Here is a 26107-nt window from a genome sequence, read left to right as displayed (position 1 = left end):
AAGTTAAGTAGTTAACTGATCCAGTTTGGACGTTTGGAAACTTTGAATCTCTAAGATTTTGTTGTTTAAGTTATTTTCTCTGAATTTTGCTTCCATGAGTGCTATTCCTCACTTGCACCCTAAATTCTATGTGATTCTTTTATGTGTGTGTGTGTGTGCGTGTGTGTGTGTGTGTGTGTGTGTGTGTGTGTGTGTTTCACAAAATGCTAAAAAGGATATTTTATGAGATATGAAGCGGCTCTATTCCAGATTACAATTCACCTTGAAACACAGTGGGAACTCATGTTTCATCCCGTTCGGCCAAATTTCCTGCATTGAATGTACCATTTGATCCACTTTTAGAAAATCAGATTCTGACTAGCCTGCCTGGAACAAACACCAAATTTTGTGTGCCTGGTTAGCGTCGAATTGCCTGTCCCTTTTTCTTGCTTTTTCACATGTTTCTTTATTCCAATGAGTGAGTGAAATCGTATGGTAGTTGTCTTTCTGGTACTTACAAATAAGACACAGCCCAATGCTCTCTCCCTTTCTGCCACATGTCACAAGGAGCAAGAATGCCTTCTTTCTTATGGCACCATAAGATTCCTCCGTGCATTTGGAGGACAGGGAGATGGGAGAAGTGTCTGGCAGTTCCAGGCCTGTCTTCGGCCATCAGCATAAACAGAAGATGACCACATCAATTGAAACATGGCCTAAATGGAGCTGAAGCCTAGAAATCACACTCCACAGCAAAAGAGAGAAGTCACAAAGACCATGGGAGAAGGGTGTAGACAGGGCTTATGTGAGAAGTGGACGGTTGGTGCTTCAGAGGGCAGGGAGCCATGGCCAAAGACAAAGGCCCAGGGAGAGGAGCACACTTAGACCCCACAATTTGAATATTGACCCATAGCTGCTGGCGGAGAATAGGAGAATGTATGAATGATATGAGTTCTTCCAACCCAAGGGTCTTGAGGCGCAGGGATTCCAGAGCAGCATGCATTGCAGACAGAGTCTCCAGAACTGCAGAACACTGTGTATCTCTTGGAGAGGACACCAGCAAGCAACCAGGTGCAGACAGCCTGGAAACCATGATCAGAGACAATACCTGTTGACACCATTGTAAGATTATTATTTCTTTTCTTTTTTTTTTAACTTCTTTTTAATTTATTTCTTTTTCAGCGAAACAGTATTCATTGTTTTTGCACAACACCCAGTGCTCCATGCAAAACGTGCCCTCTCTATTACCCACCACCTGTTCCCCCAACCTCCCACCCCTGACCCTTCAAAACCCTCAGGTTGTTTTTCAGAGTCCATAGTCTCTTATGGTTCAATTCCCCTTTCCAATTTTTTTTGTAATTATATAATGTATTTTTATCCCCAGGGGTACAGGTCTCTGAATCGCCAGGTTTACACACTCCACAGCACTCACGATAGCACATACCCTCCCCAATGTCCATAACATCCTCCCCCTTCTCAACCCCACCTGCCCCAGCAACCCCCATTTTGTTTTGTGACATTAAGGGTCATTTATGTTTTGTCTCTCTCCCAATCCCATCTTGTTTCATTTTTTCTTCTCTTATCCCCCTAGCCTCCCATGTTGCTTCTCCATGTCCTCATATCAGGGAGATCATATGATAGTTGTCTTTCTCCGATTGACTTATTTCACTAAGCATGATACCCTCTAGTTCCATCCACGTCATCGCAAATGGCAAGATTTCATTTCTTTTGATGGCTGCATAGTATTCCATTGTGTATATATACCACATCTTCTTGATCCATTCATCTGTTGATGGACATCTAGGTTCTTCCCATAGTTTGGCTATTGTAGACATTGCTGCTATAAACATTCAGGTACACGTGCTCCTTCGGATCACTACGTTTGTATCTTTAGGTTAAATACCCAGTAGTGCAATTGCTGGGTCATAGGGTAGCTCTATTTTCAACATTTTGAGGAACCTCCATGCTGTTTTCCAGAGTGGTTGCACCAGCTTGCATTCCCACCAACAGTGGAGGAGTGTTCCCCTTTCTACACATCCTTGCCAGCATCTGTCATTTCCTGACTTGTTAATTTTAGCCATTCTGACTGGTGTGAGGTAGTAGTTTTGATTTGTATTTCCCTGATGCCGAGTGACGTGGAGCACTTTTTCATGTGTCTGATGGCCATCTGGATGTCTTCTTTGCAGAAATGTCTGTTCATGTCCTCTGCCCATTACATGATTGGATTGTTTGTTCTTTGAGTGTTGCGTTTGCTAAGTTCCTTATAGATTTTGGATACTAGCCCTTTATCTGATGTGTCGCTTGCAAATATTTTCTCCCATTCTGTCAATTGTCTTTTGGTTTTGTTAACTGTTTCCTTTGCTGTGCAAAAGCTTTTGATCTTGATGAAATCCTAATAGTTCTTTTTTGCCGTTGCTTCCCTTGCCTTTGCCATTGTTCCTAGGAAGATGTTGGTGCGGCTGAGGTCAAAGAGGTTGCTGCCTGCATTCTCCTCAAGGATTTTGATGGATTCCTTTCTCACATTGAGGTCCTTCATCCATTTTTCACTATATTTACAATATTTCACAATATTTATTCTTCCAATCCAGGAGCATGGAACATTTTTCCATTTCTTTGTGTCTTCCTCAATTGCTTTCATGAGTACTTTATAATTTTCTGCGTATAGATTCTTAGCCTCTTTGGTTAGGTTTATTCCTAAGTATCTTATAGTTTTGGGTGTAATTGTAAATGGGATTGACTCCTTAATTTCTCTTTCTTCTGTCTTGTTGTTGGTGTACAGAAATGCCACTGATTTCTGTGCATTGATTTTATATCCTGACACTTTACTGAGTTCCTGTACAAGTTCTAGCAGTTTTGGAGTGGACTCTTTTGGGTTTTCCACATATAGTATTATATCATCTGTGAGGAGTGATATAATTTGACTTCTTCTTTACCAATTTGGATGCCTTTAGTTTTTTTTTTTTTTTTTTTTTTTTTTTTTGTGGTTGTTGTCTGATTGCTGAGGCTAGGACTTCTAGTAATATGTTGAATAGCAGTGGTGATAATGGACATCCCTGCCGTGTTCCTGACCTTAGCGGAAAAGCTTTCAGTTTTTCTCCATTGAGAATGATATTTGCGGTGGGTTTTTCATTGATGGCTTGGATAATATTGAGGTATGTGCCCTCTATCCCTACACTTTGAAGAGTTTTGATCAGGAAGGGATGCTGTACTTTGTCAAATGCTTTTTCAGCATCTATGGAGAGTATCATATGGTTCTTGTTCTTTTTTTATTAATGTGTTCTATCACATTGATTGATTTGCGGATGTTGAACCAACCCTGCAGCCCTGGAATAAATACCACTTGATCTTTCAAATGTCATGCATTTGGTATCTCTTATTTTTTGGGGGGGGAGAACTGGTATCACTCAGCTATGGCCATAAAGGCCTCGTAACAGGCAGATAACTTGTAGCTGGACTTTAACTTCATCATTTATCTGCATCGCACAACCATAAGGTGCAATTCAGTCAATGGTTACAGGACATACACACACATACACATACACATACACATACACACATACACATACACACACACACATACACACACACATACACATACACACACATACACATACACACATACACACACATACACATACACACATACACACACACATATACATACACACACATACACATACACACATACACACACATACACATACACATACACACATACACATACACATACACATACACACACACATACACACACATACGTTCACGTTCGCATATCCAATAGATAGAAATTAACTAAATCAAACCCCCCTTACCCCCATAACTTCAAAAGTATACAAATGCTCATAATTGTCCTGCCAAACCCCAAAAACAGAACTAAACACATGCAACATAAATCAGAAGTTACGTATCTTGCGCTGCTCACATTAATTTCCATTCTATTATTAGTTCATCAAAAATTTTATATCAAAAAGGCTATCTATAGATGTGATTTCCCCATTATTAATCGCCTAAAATCTCAACGCAACTACATATTTGTTAACGTAGCTTATTAAATAAAGCGAGACACTGAAAATGCCTAGAAGAGTCACAAGACCCTGTAAACATAAAGGTTTGGTCCTAGCCTTCCTATTAATTATTAAGAGAATTACACATGCAAGCCACCACACCCCGGTGAAAATGCCCTCTAAATCCCATATGATTGAAAGGAGCAGGTATCAAGCACACTAAACAAGTAGCTCATAACACCTTGCTCAACCACACCCCCACGGGACAGAGCAGTGATAAAAATTAAGCCATAAATGAAAGTTTGACTAAGTCATGTTAATATTAAGAGTTGGTAAATTTCGTGCCAGCCACCGCGGTCATACGATTAACCCAAATTAATAGGCCTACGGCATAAAACGTGTTAAGGATTATCATTACACTAAAGTTAAAATTTAACCAGGCCATAAAAAGTTACTGTTAATATAAAATGTACCACGAAAGTGACTTTATTACTTCCGATAACACGATAGCTGAGATCCAAACTGGGATTAGATACCCCACTATGCTCAGCCTTAAACATAGAAAACTCACAGAACAAAATTATCTGCCAGAGAACTACTAGCAACAGCTTAAAACTCAAAGGACTTGGTGGAGCTTTACATCCCTCTAGAGGAGCCTGTTCTATAATCGATAAACCCTGATAAACCTCACCACTTCTAGCTAAATCAGTCTATATACCGCCATCTTCAGCAAACCCTTAAAAGGAAGAAAAGTAAGCACAATAATAATACATAAAAAAGTTAGGTCAAGGTGTAACCCATGAAGTGGGAAGAAATGGGCTACATTTTCTAATCAAGAGCATACTCACGAAAGTTTTTATGAAACTTAAAAACTAAAGGCGGATTTAGTAGTAAATTAAGAATAGAGAGCTTAATTGAATAGGGCCATGAAGCACGCACACACCGCCCGTCACCCTCCTCAAGCAATATACCCAAGCATTACATAATAAAATTATATTAAGACAAGAGGAGATGAGTCGTAACAAGGTAAGCATACTGGAAAGTGTGCTTGGGTAAATCAAAGTGTAGCTTGATTAAAGTGCCTGGCTTACACCCAGAGGATTTCATACATCATGACCACTTTGAACCAAAGCTAGCCCAACCAACTACCAACTCAATTACTACAATAACCCTTCAATCAAAACATTTAATACCACGATTATAGTATAGGAGATAGAAATTCTACTTGGAGCTATAGAGGATGTACCGTAAGGGAATGATGAAAGAAATTTTAAAGTAATAAACAGCAAAGATTACCCCTTGTACCTTTTGCATAATGAATTAGCTAGAATAATTTAGCAAAGAGACCTTAAGCTAACCTCTCCGAAACCAGATGAGCTACCTATAAACAATCCACAGGGATAAACTCATCTATGTTGCAAAATAGTGAGAAGATTTGTAGGTAGAGGTGAAAAGCCTAACGAGCCTGGTGATAGCTGGTTACCCAGAACAGAATTTCAGTTCAACTTTAAATTTGCCTAACAACTTTAAAATTATAATGTGAATTTAAAATATAATCTAAAATGGTACAGCTTTTTAGAACAAGGCTACAACCTTAGTTAGAGAGTAAAACATAATATAACCATAGTAGGCCTAAGAGCAGCCACCAATTAAGAAAGCGTTCAAGCTCAACAATATCATCCTCCCAAATCCCAAAAATCTTAATCAACTCCTAATATATCACTGGGATAATCTATTTAATAATAGAAGCAATAATGCTAATATGAGTAACAAGAAATATTTCTCCTTACATAAGCTTATAACAGTCAACGAATACCCACTGATAGTTAACAACACGACAAGAACAAACCACCAATAAAACACTTATCAAATCAATTGTTAGCTCAACACAGGTATGCATCAAGGAAAGATCAAAAGAAGTAAAAGGAACTCGGCAAACACAAACCCCGCCTGTTTACCAAAAACATCACCTCCAGCATATCCAGTATTGGAGGCACTGCCTGCCCAGTGACATTGGTTAAACGGCCGCGGTATCCTGACCGTGCAAAGGTAGCATAATCATTTGTTCTTTAAATAAGGACTTGTATGAATGGCCTCACGAGGGTTTAACTGTCTCTTACTTCCGATCAGTGAAATTGACCTTCCCGTGAAGAGGCGGGAATAAAATAATAAGACGAGAAGACCCTATGGAGCTTCAATTAATTAACCCATAATAAATTCACTTAAATACCAATAGGCTTAACACCACTTTATTAATGGATTAACAATTTAGGTTGGGGTGACCTCGGAGAACAAAAAAACCTCCGAGTGATTTAAGCACAGACAAACCAGTCAAAGCGCTCTATCATTTATTGATCCAATAACTTGATCAACGGAACAAGTTACCCTAGGGATAACAGCGCAATCCTATTTGAGAGTTCATATCAACAATAGGGTTTACGACCTCGATGTTGGATCAGGACATCCTAATGGTGCAGCAGCTATTAATGGTTCGTTTGTTCAACGATTAAAGTCCTACGTGATCTGAGTTCAGAATGGAGTAATCCAGGTCGGTTTCTATCTATTACAACATAACAACCTCTCCCAGTACGAAAGGATAAGAGAAGTAAGGCCCATTCTATTAAAACGCCTTAGGACTAATAGATGATATAATCTAAATCTAGCCAGTCCACTTATTTGATAGCCCTAGAAATAGGGCTTGTTAGGGTGGCAGAGCCCAGTAATTGCGTAAAACTTAAGCTTTTATCCTCAGAGGTTCAAGTCCTCTTCCTAACATCATGTTTATAATTAATATTATCTCACTAATTGTGCCTATCTTACTTGCTGTAGCCTTCTTAACATTAGTGGAACAAAAAATCCTAGGGTATATACAACTCCGTAAAGGCCCAAACATCGTAGGCCCCTACGGTCTATTACAGCCAATCGCAGACGCTGTAAAACTTTTCATCAAAGAACCCCTACGACCCCTAACATCATCCATCACTATATTCGTTATAGCCCCAATTCTAGCTCTAACACTAGCTCTAACCATATGAATTCCACTACCAATACCCTACCCCCTCATCAATATAAACCTAGGAATCCTATTTATACTAGCAATATCCAGCCTAGCCATCTACTCCATCCTGTGATCAGGATGAGCCTCAAATTCAAAATACGCCCTAATTGGAGCTCTACGAGCCGTAGCCCAAAAATCTCCTATGAAGTCACATTAGCCATTATCCTTTTATCAGTACTATTAATAAACGGCTCTTTCACTCTATCCACACTTATTATCACACAAGAACACTTATGACTGATTCTCCCCGCATGACCCCTAGCCATAATATGATTTATCTCAACCCTAGCAGAAACCAACCACGCCCCATTCGACCTAACAGAAGGAGAATCAGAACTAGTTTCCGGATTCAATGTCGAATATGCAGCTGGACCATTCGCCCTATTCTTCCTAGCCGAGTATGCAAATATTATCATAATAAACATCCTCACTACCATCCTATTTTTTGGCGCATTCCATGCCCCTTACTTACCAGAACTATATTCAATTAATTTCATCATAAAAACACTCTTACTAACAATCTTCTTCCTATGAATCCGAGCATCCTATCCACGATTCCGATATGACCAACTAATACATTTACTATGAAAAAACTTCCTCCCTTTAACACTAGCCTTATGTATATGACATATAGCCCTACCCATTATAACAGCAAGTATCCCCCCACAAACATAAGAAATATGTCTGACAAAAGAGTTACTTTGATAGAGTAAATTATAGAGGTTCAAGCCCTCTTCTTTCTAGAATTATAGGAATTGAACCTAATCCTAAGAACTCAAAAATCTTCGTGCTACCAAACTTACACCAAATTCTACAGTAAGGTCAGCTAAATAAGCTATCGGGCCCATACCCCGAAAATGTTGGTTTATCCCCTTCCTGTACTAATTAAACCCCCCATCTTCATCACCATTATATCAACTGTCATCCTAGGAACAATCATAGTACTAACAAGCTCCCACTGACTAATGATCTGAATCGGATTCGAGATAAATATACTAGCTATTATTCCCATCCTAATAAAAAAGTTCAATCCACGAGCCATAGAAGCATCAACAAAATATTTCCTCACCCAAGCCACCACATCTATGCTCCTTATATTAGGTATTATTGTCAACTTACTACTATCAGGACAATGAACAATACTAAATACCCCCAATTCAATCACATCAAACATGATAACAATCGCCCTAGCGATAAAACTAGGACTATCTCCTTTTCAATTCTGAGTGCCCGAAGTGACCCAAGGAGTTCCATTATCATCAGGAATAATCTTACTAACATGACAGAAAATTGTTCCCCTATCCATCCTATATCAAATTTCCCCCTCCATTAACCCAAACCTATTAATAGCTATAGCTATTATATCTGTCCTAGTAGGAGGCTGAGGAGGCCTTAACCAAACACAATTACGAAAAATCCTAGCATACTCATCAATTGCTCATATAGGATGAATAATCGCTGTAACAACATACAACCCAACCCTGATAATCCTAAACCTAGTAATTTATATTACAATAACTCTCGGGACATTCATATTATTTACACTCAGCACATCCACAACTACACTATCACTATCACATACATGAAATAAACTCCCACTAATCACATCACTCATCCTAATAGTTATGCTATCACTAGGGGGCCTCCCTCCCCTCTCAGGCTTCATCCCCAAATGAATAATCATCCATGAACTCACAAAAAACAATATAATCATCGCAGCAATATTCATAGCAATAACAGCCCTATTAAACTTATATTTCTACATACGATTAACCTATGCAACCGCACTCACCATATTCCCCTCAACAAATATCATAAAAATAAAATGACAATTTGAGAATATAAAAAACATAACCTTCTTATCACCACTAATTGTTATCTCAACTATACTTTTACCCCTCACCCCAATAACACTAACACTATTATAGAAGTTTAGGTTAAAAAGACCAAGAGCCTTCAAAGCCCTAAGTAAGTGCAACTCACTTAACTTCTGAATTTACTCTAAGAACTGCAAGAGTACATCTCACATCTACTGAATGCAAATCAGTCACTTTAACTAAGCTAAGCCCTTCCTAGATTGGTGGGCTACCATCCCACCAAACTTTAGTTAACAGCTAAATACCCTAGTCAACTAGCTTCAATCTACTTCTCCTGCCACAAAGAAAAAAAGGCGGGAGAAGCCCCGGCAGGGTTGAAGCTGCTTCTTTGAATTTGCAATTCAACGTGATATTTCACCACAGAGCTTGGCAAAAAGGGGACTAAACCCCTATTCTTAGATTTACAGCCTAATGCTTTTATCAGCCATTTTACCTATGTTCATAAATCGATGATTATTTTCCACAAATCATAAAGATATCGACACCCTTTACCTTCTATTTGGTGCATGAGCCGGAATAGTAGGTACTGCTCTCAGTCTACTAATTCGTGCTGAATTAGGTCAACCCGGCACTTTATTGGGAGACAATCAGATCTACAATGTAGTCGTAACAGCCCATGCATTCGTAATAATTTTCTTTATAGTTATACCCATCATAATTGGAGGTTTCTGGGGGTGCCTGGGTGGCTCAGTGGATTAAGCCGCTGCCTTCGGCTCAGGTCATGATCTCAGGGTCCTGGGATCGAGCCCCGCATCGGGCTCTCTGCTCTGCAGGGAGACTGCTTCCTCCTCTCTCTCTGCCTGCCTCTCTGCCTACTTGTGATCTCTCTCTCTGTCAACTGAATAGGTAAAATCTTTAAAAAAATAATAATTGGAGGTTTCAGAAACTGATTAGTCCCCCTAGTAATTGGCGCACCCAACATAGCTTTTCCCCGAATAAATAATATAAGTTTCTGACTCCTGCCTCCCCCCTTTCTTCTTCTCTTGGCCTCCTCCATAGTAGAAGCAGGTGCAGGAACAGGATGGACTGTATATCCTCCTCTAGCAGGAAACTTGGCACATGCAGGAGCATCTGTAGATTTAACAATCTTCTCTCTTCATCTAGCAGGCGTCTCATCCATCCTAGGAGCTATTAATTTTATTACTACTATCATTAACATGAAACCCCCTGCAATATCACAATACCAAACTCCCCTATTCATATGATCCGTCCTAGTTACAGCCGTACTTTTACTTCTATCATTACCAGTTTTAGCAGCTGGTATTACCATATTACTAACAGACCGAAACCTAAATACAACTTTCTTCGACCCTGCTGGAGGAGGAGATCCCATTCTTTACCAACATCTCTTCTGATTTTTTGGGCATCCTGAAGTATATATCTTAATCCTACCAGGATTTGGAATTATTTCACATGTTGTCACCTATTACTCAGGGAAAAAAGAACCATTCGGCTATATAGGAATAGTCTGAGCAATAATATCCATCGGTTTCTTAGGGTTCATTGTATGAGCCCACCACATGTTTACTGTAGGAATAGACGTCGACACACGAGCATACTTCACCTCAGCTACCATAATTATTGCTATGCCTACAGGAGTTTAGGTATTTAGCTGACTAGCCACTTTACATGGGGGTAATATTAAATGATCACCGGCTATACTATGAGCCCTAGGGTTTATCTTCCTATTTACAGTAGGGGGTTTAACAGGTATCGTCCTATCAAACTCATCACTAGACATTGTTCTTCATGATACATATTACGTAGTAGCACATTTTCATTATGTCCTTTCAATGGGAGCAGTTTTTGCAATCATAGGTGGATTCGTTCATTGATTCCCACTCTTTACAGGGTATGCACTAAATGATGTTTGAGCAAAAATTCACTTTACAATCATATTTGTAGGAGTAAATACCACATTCTTTCCACAACATTTCCTAGGTTTATCAGGTATACCTCGACGATACTCCGACTACCCAGATGCCTACACAGTGTGAAACACAGTCTCCTCTATAGGCTCATTTATTTCATTAATAGCAGTTATACTGATAATTTTCATAATTTGAGAAGCCTTCGCATCCAAACGAGAAGTACTAACGGTAGAACTCACCTCAACAAACGTTGAATGATTACATGGATGCCCTCCCCCATATCACACATTTGAAGAGCCAACCTATGTACTATCAAAATAAGAAAGGAAGGAATCGAACCCCCTAAAACTGGTTTCAAGCCAATGTCATAACCATTATGTCTTTCTCGATAAAGAGATATTAGTAAAAATTACATGACTTTGTCAAAGTCAAATTATAGGTGAAAATCCTTTATATCTCTATGGCATATGCCTTCCAAATAGGTCTCCAAGATGCAACCTCCCCTATTATAGAACTACTACACTTCCATGACCATACATTAATAATCGTATTCCTAATTAGCTCCCTAGTCCTATATATCATTTCATTAATGTTGACTAGCAAGTTAACCCATACCAGTACTATGGATGCCCAAGAAGTTGAAACAATTTGGACTATCCTACCTGCTATTATCTTAATTCTAATCGCCTTACCCTCACTACGAATTCTCTACATAATAGATGAAATCAACAATCCTTCCCTAACTGTAAAAACCATGGGCCACCAATGATACTGAAGTTACAAATATACAGATTATGAAGACTTAAACTTTGACTCTTACATAATTCCAACCCAAGAACTAAAACCCGGGGAGCTTCGACTATTAGAAGTGGATAACCGAGTAGTCCTTCCAATAGAAATAACTATTTGTATACTAATCTCCTCTGAAGACGTATTACACTCATGAGCCGTACCATCACTAGGACTAAAAACCGATGCTATCCCAGGACACCTTAATCAAACAACCCTTATAGCCATACGACCAGGACTATACTACGGCCAGTGTTCAGAAATCTGTGGCTCTAATCATAGTTTCATGCCAATCGTACTTGAACTAGTACCCCTAACCCATTTTGAAAAATGATCCACCTCAATACTATAAACTCATTGAGAAGCTATACAGCATTAACCTTTTAAGTTAAAGATTGAGAGTAAACCTCTCCTCAATGATATGCCACAACTAGATACTTCAACATGACTAATCACAATCTTATCAATAATTATTACCTTATTTTTTATATTTCAACTAAAAGTGTCAAAATACAACTTTCCAGAAAATCCTGAACAAAAACTAGTGTCTATACCAAAACCCATCACACCTTGAGAAAAAAAATGAATGAAAATCTATTTTCCTCTTTCATTACCCCAACAATAATAGGACTCCCTATTGTTATTATCATCATTATATTCCCAAGCATTCTATTCCCCTCACCAAATCGACTAATCAATAACCGACTAATCTCCATCCAACAGTGATTAGTACAACTAACATCTAAACAAATGCTGTCCATCCATAACCAAAAAGGTCAAACTTGAGCACTGATATTAATATCCTTGATCCTGTTTATTGGTTCTACCAATTTACTAGGTCTATTACCTCACTCATTTACCCCTACTACTTAACTATCCCTAAACTTAGGTATAGCTATTCCCCTATGGGCAGGAACAGTAATTGTTGGATTCCGACATAAAACAAAGGCATCCTTAGCCCACTTCCTACCACAAGGAACACCACTCCTTCTAATCCCTATACTTGTTATCATTGAGACTATTAGCCTATTCATCCAACCAATAGCCCTAGCCGTACGATTAACAGCAAATATTACTGCAGGCCACCTATTAATTCATCTGATTGGAAGTGCCACTTTGGCCCTAATAAATATCAGCACTACCACAGCCATAGTAACCTTTATTATCCTCATTCTTCTAATCATCCTAGAATTCGCAGTAGCCCTTATCCAAGCCTACGTCTTCACCTTATTAGTAAGCTTATATCTGCATGACAACACTTAATGACCCACCAAACCCATTCATACTATATAGTCAACCCAAGCCCATGACCTCTAACAGGAGCCCTCTCCGCCCTCCTTATAACATCAGGCTTAGTAATATGATTCCATTTTAACTCAATTTACCTCTTAGCTCTTGGTATAACAACCAACCTATTAACTATATATCAATGATGACGAGACATTATCCACGAAGGAACATTCCAAGGTCATCACACCCCTACAGTCCAGAAGGGATTGCGATACGGAATAGTCCTTTTTATCGTATCAGAAGTTTTCTTCTTTGCAGGCTTCTTCTGGGCCTTCTACCATTCAAGCCTAGCACCAACCCCCGAACTAGGGGGATGCTGGCCACCTACAGGTATCACACCCCTAAACCCACTAGAAGTCCCACTACTTAACACCTCAGTCCTCCTAGCCTCTGGAGTCTCCATTACCTGAGCCCATCACAGCTTAATAGAGGGTTACCGTAAACATATACTTCAAGCACTATTTATTACAATCTCTCTAGGCTTATACTTTACCCTTCTACAAGCCTCAGAGTATTATGAAACATCATTTACAATCTCCGATGGAGTTTATGGCTCTACATTCTTTATGGCCACAGGATTCCATGGTCTTCACGTTATCATCGGGTCTACCTTCCTCATCATATGCTTTCTACGCCAGCTAAACTATCATTTTACATCTAACCACCATTTCGGCTTCGAAGCAGCTGCTTGATATTGACATTTTGTAGATGTAGTATGACTATTCCTTTACGTCTCCATTTATTGATGAGGGTCTTATTTCTCTAGTATTAACAAGTACAGTTGACTTCCAATCAACTAGTTCTGGTAACAACCCAGAGAGAAGTAATAAATATAATATTAGCTCTCCTCATTAATGCATCACTAGCGTCCCTACTTGTCCTAATCGCATTCTGACTTCCCCAACTAAACATTTATACAGAAAAAGCAAGTCCCTACAAATGCGGCTTTGACCCCCTAGGATCAGCACGCCTACCTTTTTCCATAAAATTCTTCCTAGTGGCCGTCACATTTCTTCTATTTGACTTAGAAATTGCACTACTCCTACCACTACCATGAGCCTCACAATCAATCAACCTAAATACAACACTCGCCATGGCGCTAGTACTAATTCTCCTATTAGCAACAAGCCTAGCCTATGAATGAACAGAAGAAGGCTTAGAATGAAATGAATAATGATAATTAGTTTAATTAAAATAAATGATTTTGACTCATTAGATTGTAATCTATATTACAATTATCAAATGTCCATAGTCTATATTAACATCTTTTTAGCCTTCACTCTATCCTTTATGGGGTTACTCATCTACCGATCCCACCTAATATCCTCCCTACTTTGCCTAGAAGGCATAATACTATCACTATTTATTATAATGACAGTAACTATTCTGGTTAATCACCTCACATTAGCTAGTATAGCTCCTATCATTCTCCTCGTATTCGCAGCCTGTGAAGCAGCCTTAGGATTATCTCTATTAGTTATAATCTCTAATACATATGGAACCGACTATGTACAAAATCTAAATCTACTACAATGCTAAAAATTATTATCCCCACTATAATATTAATTCCCCTAGCATGATTATCAAAACCTAACATAATCTGAATTAATACAACAGCCCACAGCATACTAATTAGCCTTATCAGCCTTACATATCTTAATCAATTCGTAGACAACAACCTAAATTTCTCATTGCTGTTTTTTGTGGACTCTTTATCAGCACCCCTCCTAATACTCACTACATGGCTTCTACCATTAATACTTATAGCAAGCCAATATCACCTGTCAAAAGAAACCCTCACCCGAAAAAAACTCTACATTACAATATTAGTTATACTACAACTATTTTTAATCATAACATTCACCGCAACAGAACTAATCATATTTTACATCTTATTTGAAGCCACATTAATACCAACACTTATTATTATTACCCGATGAGGCAACCAAACAGAACGCTTAAACGCTGGACTATACTTCCTATTTTATACCCTAGTGGGCTCCCTGCCCCTTCTAATCGCACTATTATGAGCCCAAAACAACCTAGGTACCTTAAACCTATTAGTGATCCAATACTGAGTACAACCACTGTTAAACTCATGATCAAACGCCTTACTATGACTAGCATGCATGATGGCATTCATAGTAAAAATACCTCTATATGGCCTCCACCTATGACTTCCAAAAGCCCACGTAGAAGCCCCCATCGCCGGATCCATAGTCCTCCCTGCCGTACTCCTTAAACTAGGCGGTTATGGGATAATACGTATTACTATATTATTAAATCCACTGACCAACCTCATAGCTTACCCTTTAATAATATTATCCCTATGAGGAATAATTATAACAAGCTCTATTTGCCTACGCCAAACAGACCTAAAATCTCTAATTGTCTACTCTTCTGTTAGCCATATAGCCCTAGTAATCATAGCAGTCCTCATCCAATCACCATGAAGCTACATAGGAGCAACAGCCCTAATAATTACCCATGGTCTGACATCATCTATATTATTCTGTTTAGCCAACTCCAACTATGAACGCATCCACAGCTGTACCATAATCCTCATGCGAGGTTTACAAACACTCCTCCCATTAATAGCTGCATGATGACTACTTGCTAGTCTACTAACCTGGCTTTGCCACCCACAACTAACCTAGTAGGGGAGCTATTCGTGGTAATAGCCTCATTTTCATGATCTAATATTACCATCATTCTAATAGGAATTAACATCACCATTACAGCCCTATATTCCCTATATATACTAATTACTACACAACACGGAAAATATACACACCACATCAAAAACATCAAACCATCCTTCACACGAGAAAATTCCCTAATAGCTCTCCACCTATTACCCTTATTACTCCTCTCACTCAACCCTAAATTCATCCTAGGACCCATCTACTGTAAATATAGTTTAACAAAAACATTAGATTGTGAATCTAACAATAAAAGCTTAACCCTTTTTATTTACCGAAAAAGTATTACGCAGGAACTGCTAACTCGTGCTTCCATGTATAAAAACATGGCTTTTTCCACTTTTAAAGGATAGTAGTAATCCATTGGTCTTAGGAACCAAAAAATTGGTGCAACTCCAAATAAAAGTAATCAATCTATTTACCTCCTCAATTTTAGTGACACTATTCATACTTACGATCCCAATCATAATGACCAATACTACTATATATACCAACAAACTCTACCCACAATACGTAAAAACCACTATCTCCTATGCTTTCATAATCAGCTTAATCCCCACAATAATTTTCCTTCATCTAGGACAAGATATAATAATTTCAAACTGACACTGAATTACAATCCAAACTATGAAACTATCCCTCAGCTTTAAACTAGACTACTTCTCAATAATCTTCATTCCAGTAGCATTATTTGTCACATGATCAATTATAGAATTCTCAATATGATACATCCACTCAGACCCTTATATTAACCGATTTTTCAAATACTTACTACTATTCCTCATTACCATAATAATTTTAGTTACTGCCAACAATATATTTCAACTCTTCATCGGTTGAGAAGGAGTAGGTATTATATCCTTTCTACTTATTGGTTGATGGTATGGACGGACAGATGGTATGGCGGTGCAAACACCGCCGCACTACAAGCTGTCCTGTATAATCGTATCGGAGATGTAGGATTTATCCTGGCCATAGCCTGATTCCTATCTAACCTGAACACATGAGATCTAGAACAAATCTTTAAGACCAATCACGAAAACCTAAATATCCCTCTCATAGGCCTACTACTAGCAGCCACTGGTAAATCTGCTCAATTTGGACTCCACCCATGACTACCCTCAGCTATAGAAGGACCCACTCCTGTATCAGCCCTATTACACTCAAGCACAATAGTCGTAGCCGGAGTATTCCTCTTAATCCGATTTCACCCCTTAATAGAACATAATAAAGCTATACAAACCATCACACTATGTTTAGGAGCAATAACAACCCTATTCACAACAATCTGTGTTTTAACACAGAATGATATCAAAAAAATTGTAGCTTTCTCTACTTCAAGTCAACTAGGACTAATAATCGTAACTATTGGCATTAACCAGCCTTACCTAGCATTTCTCCACATCTGCACACACGCATTCTTCAAAGCCATGCTATTCCTATGCTCAGGCTCAATCACCCACAGCCTAAACGATGAACAAGACATTCGAAAAATAGGAGGCCTATTCAAGGCACTACCATTCACCACCACCTCCCTAATCGTTGGAAGCCTAGCACTTACAGGTATACCTTTCCTAACAGGATTCTACTCCAAAGACCTAATCATTGAGACTGCCAACACGTCGTATACCAACGCCTGAGCCCTACTAATTACTCTCATCGCCACATCCATAACAGCAGCCTACAGCACCCGAATTATATTCTTCACACTCCTAGGACAGCCTCGCTTTAACCCAACTATCATAATCAACGAGAACAATCCACTCCTAATTAACTCCATTAAACGTCTCCTATTTGGGAGCATTCTCGCAGGATTTTTAATCTCCCACAATATTACACCCACCACCACCCCACAGATAACTATGCCTCATTATCTTAAAACTACGGCGCTTACTGTAACCATCTTGGGCTTCATCCTGGCACTAGAACTTAGCCTTACAATACAGAACCTAAAATTTAAACACCCATCAAATCTGTTTATATTTTCAAACATACTAGGCTACTTCCCCACCATCATCCACCGCCTAATACCCAAAACAAACCTATTTATAAGCCAAAAGTCAGCAACAACATTACTAGACATAATTTGACTAGAAAAAATATTACCTAAATCTATCTCTCAGTTTCAAATAAAATCCTCAATCGCCATTTCCAACCAAAAGGGCCTAATCAAACTATACTTCATAACTTTCATCCTCACTCTAGTCCTTAGCTTACTCACACTTAATTTCCACGAGTAACTTCCATAATCACTAATACCCCGATAAGAAGAGACCAACCAGTAACAATAACCAATCAAGTCCCATAACTATACAAAGCCGCAATTCCCATAGCCTCTTCACTAAAAAATCCTGAATCACCTGTATCATAAATAACCCAATCACCTGCCCCATTAAATTTTAACACAACCTCGACCTCAACATCATCTCCCTTCAAAATATAGCAAGCCATCAACAATTCAGACAATAAACCAACAATAAAAGCCCCTAAAACAGCCTTATTAGAAACCCAAACCTCAGGATACTGCTCAGTAGCCATGGCCGTAGTATACCCAAATACAACAAGTATACCACCCAAATAAATCAAAAACACCATTAATCCCAAGAAAGATCCCCCAAAACTTAACACAATCCCACAACCAACAGCCCCACTAATAATTAAAACCAACCCACCGTAGATAGGAGAAGGTTTTGAAGAAAACCCTACAAAACTAACTACGAAAATAACACTTAGAATGAATACAATATATATCATCATTATTCCTACATGGAATCTAACCATGACCAGTGACATGAAAAATCACTGTTGTATTTCAAGTATAAGAACATTAATGACCAACATTTGTAAATCACACCCACTGACCAAAATTATCAATAATTCATTTATTGACCTACCCGCACCATCCAATATCTCAGCATGATGAAACTTTGGCTCCCTCCTTGGAATCTGCCTAATCCTACAAATTCTTACAGGTTTATTCCTAGCCATACATTACACATCAGACACCACCACTGCCTTCTCATCAGTCACACATATTTGCCGAGACGTTAACTATGGTTGAATCATTCGATACATGCACGCTAATGGAGCCTCCATATTCTTTATCTGCCTATTCTTACATGTAGGACGAGGCCTATACTACGGATCCTATATATTTCCTGAAACATGAAACATCGGCATCATCTTATTATTTACAGTAATAAAAAACTGCATTCATAGGTTACAAATATCCTTTTGAGGTGCAACCGTAATTACCAACTTATTATCAGCTATCCCATACATCGGAACCAACCTCGTAGAATGAATCTGAGGAGGATTCTCAGTAGATAAAGCTACCCTCACATGATTCTTTGCCTTCCACTTCATCCTACCATTCATAATTTCTGCCTTAGCAGCAATCCATTTACTATTCCTCCACGAAACAGGATCCAATAACCCCTCTGGAATCCCTTCTAATTCTGACAAAATCCCATTCCATCCATATTACACTATTAAAGATATCCTAGGAGCCTTACTCCTAATATTAACGCTCATGATCCTAGTGCTATTTTCACCCGACCTATTAGGAGACCCAGACAACTACGCCCCCGCCAACCCACTCAATACACCACCCCATATCAAGCCCGAATGATACTTCTTATTCGCATACGCAATTCTACGATCTATCCCCAACAAACTAGGAGGGGTGTTAGCCCTAATCTTCTCTATCCTAATCCTAGCCATTATCCCATTATTACATACCTCAAAACAACGAAGCATAATATTCCGCCCATTAAGTCAATGCCTGTTCTGATTACTAGTTGCAGACCTCCTCACCCTAACATGAATCGGAGGCCAACCAGTAGAACACCCATACATTGCCATCGGCCAACTAGACTCCATCCTCTACTTTACAATCCTCCTAATCTTAATACCAGCGACCAGCATCATCGAAAATAACTTACTAAAATGAAGAGTCTTTGTAGTATAACAATTACCTTGGTCTTGTAAACCAAAATGGAGAAAGACACCTCCCTAAGACTCAAGGAAGAGACAATAGCCCCACCATCAGCACAAAGCTGATATTCTAACTAAACTAGTCCCTGATTTTCCCACCTAATTATTTTTTTTCAATTCATATATTTAACAACATCTACTGCATTTTCTCAGCACACACTTTTCTTTTTGCCCCTATGTACGTCGTGCATTACTGGTTTGCCCCTATGTACGTCGTGCATTACTGGTTTGCCCCATGCATATAAGCATGTACATATAGTGATTGGCATGACATAAATTCATCTCACTTAGATCACGAGCTTGGTCACCAAGCCTCGAGAAACCATCAATCCTTGTACGATGTGTACCTCTTCTCGCTCTGGGCCCATCGCATGTGGGGGTTTCTATACTGAAACTATACCTGGCATCTGGTTCTTACTTCAGGGCCATGATAGTCCTCAATCCAATCCTACTAACCCTTCAAATGGGACATCTCGATGGACTAATGACTAAAATGTCATGTCAAGAACATGTTCTTTCAAACAACAAGCTCCTAGTTTCATTTATTTATTTATTTATTTTTTTTGTTTGTATTTCATTGATTTCTGCTCTGATCTTTATGATTTCTCTTCTCCTGCTGGGTTTAGGGTTTCTTTCTTGTTCTTTCTCCAGCTCCTTTACGTGTAGGATTAGGTTGTGTACTTGAGACCTTTCTTGTTTCTTGCGAAAGGATTGTACTGCTAAATATTTTACTCTCAGTACTGCCTTTGCTGTGTCACACAGATTTTGAAACGTTGTGCTTTCATTATCATTTATTTCCATGAATTTTTTCAGTTCTTCTTTAATTTCCTGGTTGACCCATTCATTCTTTAGAAGGATGCTGTTTTGTCTCCATGTATTTGGGTTCTTTCCAGCTTTCCTCTTGTGATTGAGTTCTAGCTTCAGAGCATTGTGGTCTGAAAATATGCAGGGAATGATCCCAATCTTTTGATACCGGTTGAGACCTGATTTGTGACCCAGGAGGTGATCTATTCTGGAGAAGGTTCCATGTGCACTAGAGAAGAATGTGTATTCTGTTGCTTTGGGATGAAATGTTCTGAATATATCTGTGATGTCCATCTGGTTCTGTGTGTCATTTAAGGCCTTTATTTCCTTGTTGATCTTTGGCTTGGATGATCTGTCCATTTCAGTGAGGGGAGTGTTCTAGTCCCCTACGATTACTGTATTATTATTGATGTGTTTCTTTGATTTTGTTATTAATTGGTTGATATAGTTGGCTGCTCCCACGTTAGGGGCATAGATATTTAAAATTGTTGGATCTTCTTGTTGGACAGACCCTTTGAGTAGGATATAGTGTCCTTCCTCATCTCTTATTATAGTCTTTGGCTTAAAATCTATTTGATCTGATATAAGGATTGCCACCCCAGCTTTCTTCTGATGCCCATTAGCATGGTAAATTTTTTTTACCCCCCCCACTTTAAATCTGGAGGTGTCTTCGCGTCTAAAATGAGTTTCTTGTAGGCAACATACATATAGGTTTTGTTTTTTTATCCATTCTGATACTCTGTGTCTTTTGATTGAGGCATTTAGCCCATTAACATTCAGGGTAACTATTGAGAGATATGAATTTAGTGCCATTATTAGCCTTTAAGATGACTGTTACTGTATATTGTCTCTGTACCTTTCTGATCTACTACTTTTAGGCTCTCTCTTTGCTGAGAGGACCCCTTTCAATATTACCTGTGGAGCTGGTTTGGTGTTTGCAAATTCTTTCAGTTTTTGTTTGTCCTGGAAGCTTTTGATCTCTCCTTCTATTTTCAATGATAGCCTAGCTGGATAGAGTATTTTTGGCTGTTTTTCTCATTTAGTGCTCTGAGTATATCATGCCAGCTCTTTCTGGCCTGCCTGGTCCCTGTGGATAAGTCTGCTGCCAGTCTAATATTTTTACCATTGTATGTTACAGACTTCTTTTCCCGGGCTGCTTTCAGGATTTTCTCTTTGTCACTAAGACTTGTAAATTTTACTATTAGGTGACGGGGTGTGGACCTATTCTTGTTGACTTTGAGGGGGGTTCTCTGCATCTCCTGGATTTTGATGCTTGTTCCCTTTGCCATATTAGGGAAATTCTCTCCAATAATTCTCTCAATAGACCTTCTGCTCCCCTCTCTGTTTCTTCTTCTTCTGGAATCCCAATTATTCTAATGTTGTTTCGTCTTATGGTGTCACTTATCTCTCGAATTCTCCCCTCGTGGTCCAATAGCTGTTTGTCCCTCTTTTGCTCGGATGCTTTATTCTCTGTCATTTGGTCTTCTATATCATGAATTCTTTCTTCGCCTCATTGATCCTAGCAGTGAGAGCCTCCATTTTGATTGCACCTGATTAATAGCTTTTTTGATTTCTACTTGGTTAGATTTTAGTTCTTTAGTTTCTCCAGAAATGGCTTTTATATCTCCAGAGATGGTTTCTCTAATATCTTCCAAGCCTTTTTCGAGGCCGGACTAAGTAATCGGCTCGGGTTCGCTTTTGGGAGATTGTGTTCCCTGAACGCTTTCCATAGAGTTCCGGAGGATGGAAATGAAAACGGCGGCCTCCTAGTCTCTGGCCGAGAGGAGCCCAGAGCCTGGGGCCCCACTCCTCAGTGCGCCCCAGAGAACAGCACCCAATCACTACCGTATCCCCAGTCTCTAGCTGCGCTCCAAGCTCACGCAGCCATCGACAAGTTCAAGGTAACCCCGAGCTGAGAGTTCACTCCTCGGCTCTGTCTCTGTAGCTGGATTCTCTGTTCTAATACCTGTGAGCTCTGTGACACTCCAACAACCACGATCATTCTGTGACACGGCGGAACCTGGGGACATGCTGACCCCACGCGGGCTTCACCCTGGCTTAGCCTCTGGAGCAATGTCCCTCAGTGGAAGAGACTTTTAAAAGTCCTGATTTTGTGCTCCGTTCCTCCACCACTTGCCCGGAGACGGCCCCTCCCCCCATGATCTATCTTCCTGTCATTTTAGAATCACTTCTCCACCAGTCCTACCTTTCAGATAGTGGCTGATTTTCTGTTTCTAGAATTGCTGTTCTTCTTCTCTTCGTTCTCCCATTGGATATGTAGGTGTTTGAAATGTTTAGATAAGCTATCGAGTTGATCTCCTACTACGTGATGTAGTCTCAGCCGGCTAATCAAGATTATTATTGTGTGCATTGGTGATGGGCAGTGTTGGTGGAGATGCCTCGATGGGCGCCAAAGATACTTGGGCTCTACGACCGCCAGCATCCAGACTGAGAATTGGCCACAATCAGGACGGTGAGCACAAGAGCTGTCCAAATTGCAATCATGGATCCCTGAACTTGGAACACTATTGGGACTGCCTTCTTCAGTCCACATTGCTTAGTCCCAGGAGAACAGAAAATCCTCCATGGGACTAAATGAAAGCCCTGCCCACATCCTCTCACCTCGCTACAGAATTCAGCAGGCCTTAGGTTTTGTGGAGTGGATTGAAAGTCAGGTTTCACAAGCACACCAGACCCATGAATATTAACATCACCATATTTGGCCCAGACACCAAACACTCTGAATGGAAGGCATGAAGAGACTCTGCAGAGGACGAGCCCACAAGAGAGTGGACAGCCACAACACAACACCAGAGGGCATGTCACACACACCTGAGACTCTCTCAAGTGCCAACCCTTGGGCACTCCATGAGCTCTTCTGTCTAAAGAATTTAGCTTCAGGTTAGATAACAGAATGCACGTTTCGAATACCGAGAAGACAGAGACTTCTGTAGATTCACGTTGTCTTCCTGAAACTGCCCCAAAAGCCTTTCCCGTTGGCTTCACAAGGGGATTGGTTCTCTTCCAACATGCTCCGTGCTTCCTCCCGTGAGCTCCAAACAGATTAGTTCGTCCTGGGACTAAGCTTCTCGGGTGTAGGGACTGCCTTTAATGATTTGTCACCCGGGAAAATGGGGAGGCATTTATGGCACGATTTCTGGAGATGCACGAAGAACTCGTGTCCTCACTGTTGAAGCCTCCAGACATGTCTTTGGTATGGTTGCAGGTGTTAACTCTGAGCTTTCCTCGGAGGGCAGGGGGCACTTTAACTGGTCCAAATCATCCTGATAGGGTATGAGGACCATGAACATGTGTATGGCGTGGAGTTCCCCGTGTGAGTCAGCTTGTTCTCCTGAATCTTTCTTGACATTAGGTTGGTAAGATGGAATTGTGGATTCTTCCCATCTCAAGAGTGGAGAGGGGTGGTGTTGACAGTCCCGGCCAAAGACTACAAATTCAGCCATGGAGAAGGTGACCAAAGATCGCTTCAAAAACTGTTTAGGGAAATATCCAGTCTGCTCCAGCTGTTGGGAGTGATTTTGATACTCCTGGCTGACCCAGGACTACTCCATCAAGGTGAAGTGATTAAGCGTGATTTGGTGAGGGGTGGTTGCTAGGACTTCAGAGCTTTGTGAAGTCACAGAAGCTGATTTCACTGAAGCAGCAATCCCATTCTCATGACATATGTGTCCTATGGCTTTAAGTAGAAAGCCCTGGGAAGGAACAAGAAAGAGCCCTGTTAGCCTGACCATGAACTCAGGGTTTTTTTTCTGTTTCTTTCCCAGTTCGACTTTCTATATAAAGAGAAAAAGAAAACGATGTTCTGTATACCATTCTTTAGACCAACATTTCTCCAGAGGGAGCAAGGTGTTCCTATTTCCACTGCAATTTCTAGAGATCTCAATCAACAGCGAGGCCTCTTGGCTACCATTAGGTCTCTGGGAGGTTGGATATCCTTGGGTGAGAGGGTCCATTCTTAGCTTCTGGTCACTATGGTTTCTTGGGTGTAAGGTGTGCCTTTGGTACTTGGTCAGCTTGGAATGTGAGGGAAGGAAGAAGGGAAGGTAAGTCACAATTCCAGGAAAACTGCCAGGGCAGGGATGCGTTGTGCTGTCTATGTCCTTCTCTGCTAGTGTCCTGAAACAGCAGTCCCAAGGGATGAAGGCTCTGTCTACATGACATTACCTTAAACAGCGTTGCAAAGGCTTCATGGAGAGTGAAAATCTGCATGATCGCTAGCCGGAAAGAAAGAGGCCTGGTAAGCACTCCTTGTCATCATTAGTTAATGCTACATGCCATTGTCATGGGGAGAGCCATGTTGAGCAACTCTCTTTATTCAGATGAAAATGAAGGGCCAACATCCATGGCCTGCCATGCCCCCTCTAGCATCACTGTGGAAGGAACAGAGATACCCTTTTAAGGGCTAGTGGATAAAGATGATTATGAAGATGATCATAAAGAAGATGATTTCTAAATGAAAATGCAAGCAGACCAAGGGAAATATCCGATTGCTTCACTCCTATGTGGCCCATATGGAATACCATGGATATGAATAGTATTAAGGGAAAATGGAAGGAGAAGATGTCAGTCAGGGAGATGCAGCAGGAGAAACTCAGGAGTTTGGTGACCAACCTGAGGGTTACAGGAGGATAAGACCTGCCATAAGGAGGGAACTGCTTAATGGGTATGGAGGTGTTGGGGCATTATATGAAGATGAGCACTTGGTGGTATATACAATTAAAGAATCAGGGAACACTATGTTAAAAAACGTAGGATGGATGAAAGGCTGGCTTGCCAAAATTAAGGAAAAATAGTGAATAGAAAGCAAAACAGGCCCTTTCACATGGAGATGAAGGAAGAAAGAGAAGAGAAATGAATTTTAGTTTTATTATCTTACTGATTAAAGTTGTATGCAATTGGTTTCCTGTAAGGTCCTTATGTGAATTGGGTCCTTGGACATTGTCCATTAGGGTCTTCCCTCTTCCTACATTTTGGGATTAGATGAGAAAAGCTGACATTACTAACAAATGTCTCGAATTGTGGACCAGTTAATTGATTTGAAAGTGGCATTCTGTGTGTTGGGAGATGTTTGAGGACTGCTTCAAAAGCCTCCAAATCTGCTTCAAAAGTCATTACCCGAGACGTCAGATATGTATGACTCATGATCTGTCATGGTAGTGCGTACGTGTCATGGAATTTATCCTTTTCTCTCCGGTATTGGATTTGCTGTCAAGCTTGTGTGGAGGGAACTTTTAGGTAAGGCTGTTTAATTAATTAATTAATTATTAATTAATTAATTCTTGATAGGTAAGGAGTTAACTTATCCAGTTTTGACGGTTTGTTACTTTGATTCTCTAAGCTTTTGGTTTTTATGGTATTTTCTCTGAATTTTGATTCCATGAGTGTTATTCCTCACATGTTCCCTAAATTCTCTGGGATTTTTTTTAAGTGTGTGTGTGTGTGTGTGTGTGTCAGGGAACACTATGTCAAAAAACGTAGGATGGATGAAAGGCTGGCTTGCCGTATATAAGAACATATAGTGAATAGAAAGCAAAACAAGTCGTTTCAAGTGGAGATGAAAAAAGAAAGAGAAGAGTAATGAATTCCAGTTTTATTAATTACTGTTTAAAATTGTATGCAATTGGTTTCCTATAAGGTCCTTATGTCAATTGGGTCTTTAGACATTATAAATTACACTCTTCCGTCTTCCTATATTTTGGGAATAGATGAGCAAAGCCGA

General features: G+C 39.8%; 1 protein-coding gene and 1 pseudogene across 1 annotated transcript; one reads left to right on the top strand and one right to left on the bottom strand.

Annotated features, from left to right (window-relative positions):
- The first annotated feature begins 9311 nt into the window (after nt 1–9311).
- LOC123935778 lies at nt 9312–12838 on the top strand (annotated as a pseudogene).
- Nucleotides 12839–13838: 1000 nt separating this feature from the next.
- LOC123935781 (NADH-ubiquinone oxidoreductase chain 6-like) lies at nt 13839–18371 on the bottom strand. Its single transcript, XM_045996589.1, has one exon. It carries the CDS (start codon nt 18358–18360, stop codon nt 17863–17865), a length of 498 nt encoding a protein of 165 aa, XP_045852545.1. The 5' UTR covers nt 18361–18371; the 3' UTR covers nt 13839–17862.
- Between the last annotated feature and the right edge of the window lie 7736 nt (nt 18372–26107).

The sequence above is a fragment of the Meles meles genome, chromosome Y (genome assembly GCF_922984935.1).
Source record: "Meles meles chromosome Y, mMelMel3.1 paternal haplotype, whole genome shotgun sequence".
In the NCBI taxonomy this organism is placed as follows: domain Eukaryota; kingdom Metazoa; phylum Chordata; class Mammalia; order Carnivora; family Mustelidae; genus Meles; species Meles meles.
Note: the sequence above shows the minus strand (reverse complement) of the source record. Positions and strands in the feature narration are given on the sequence as shown.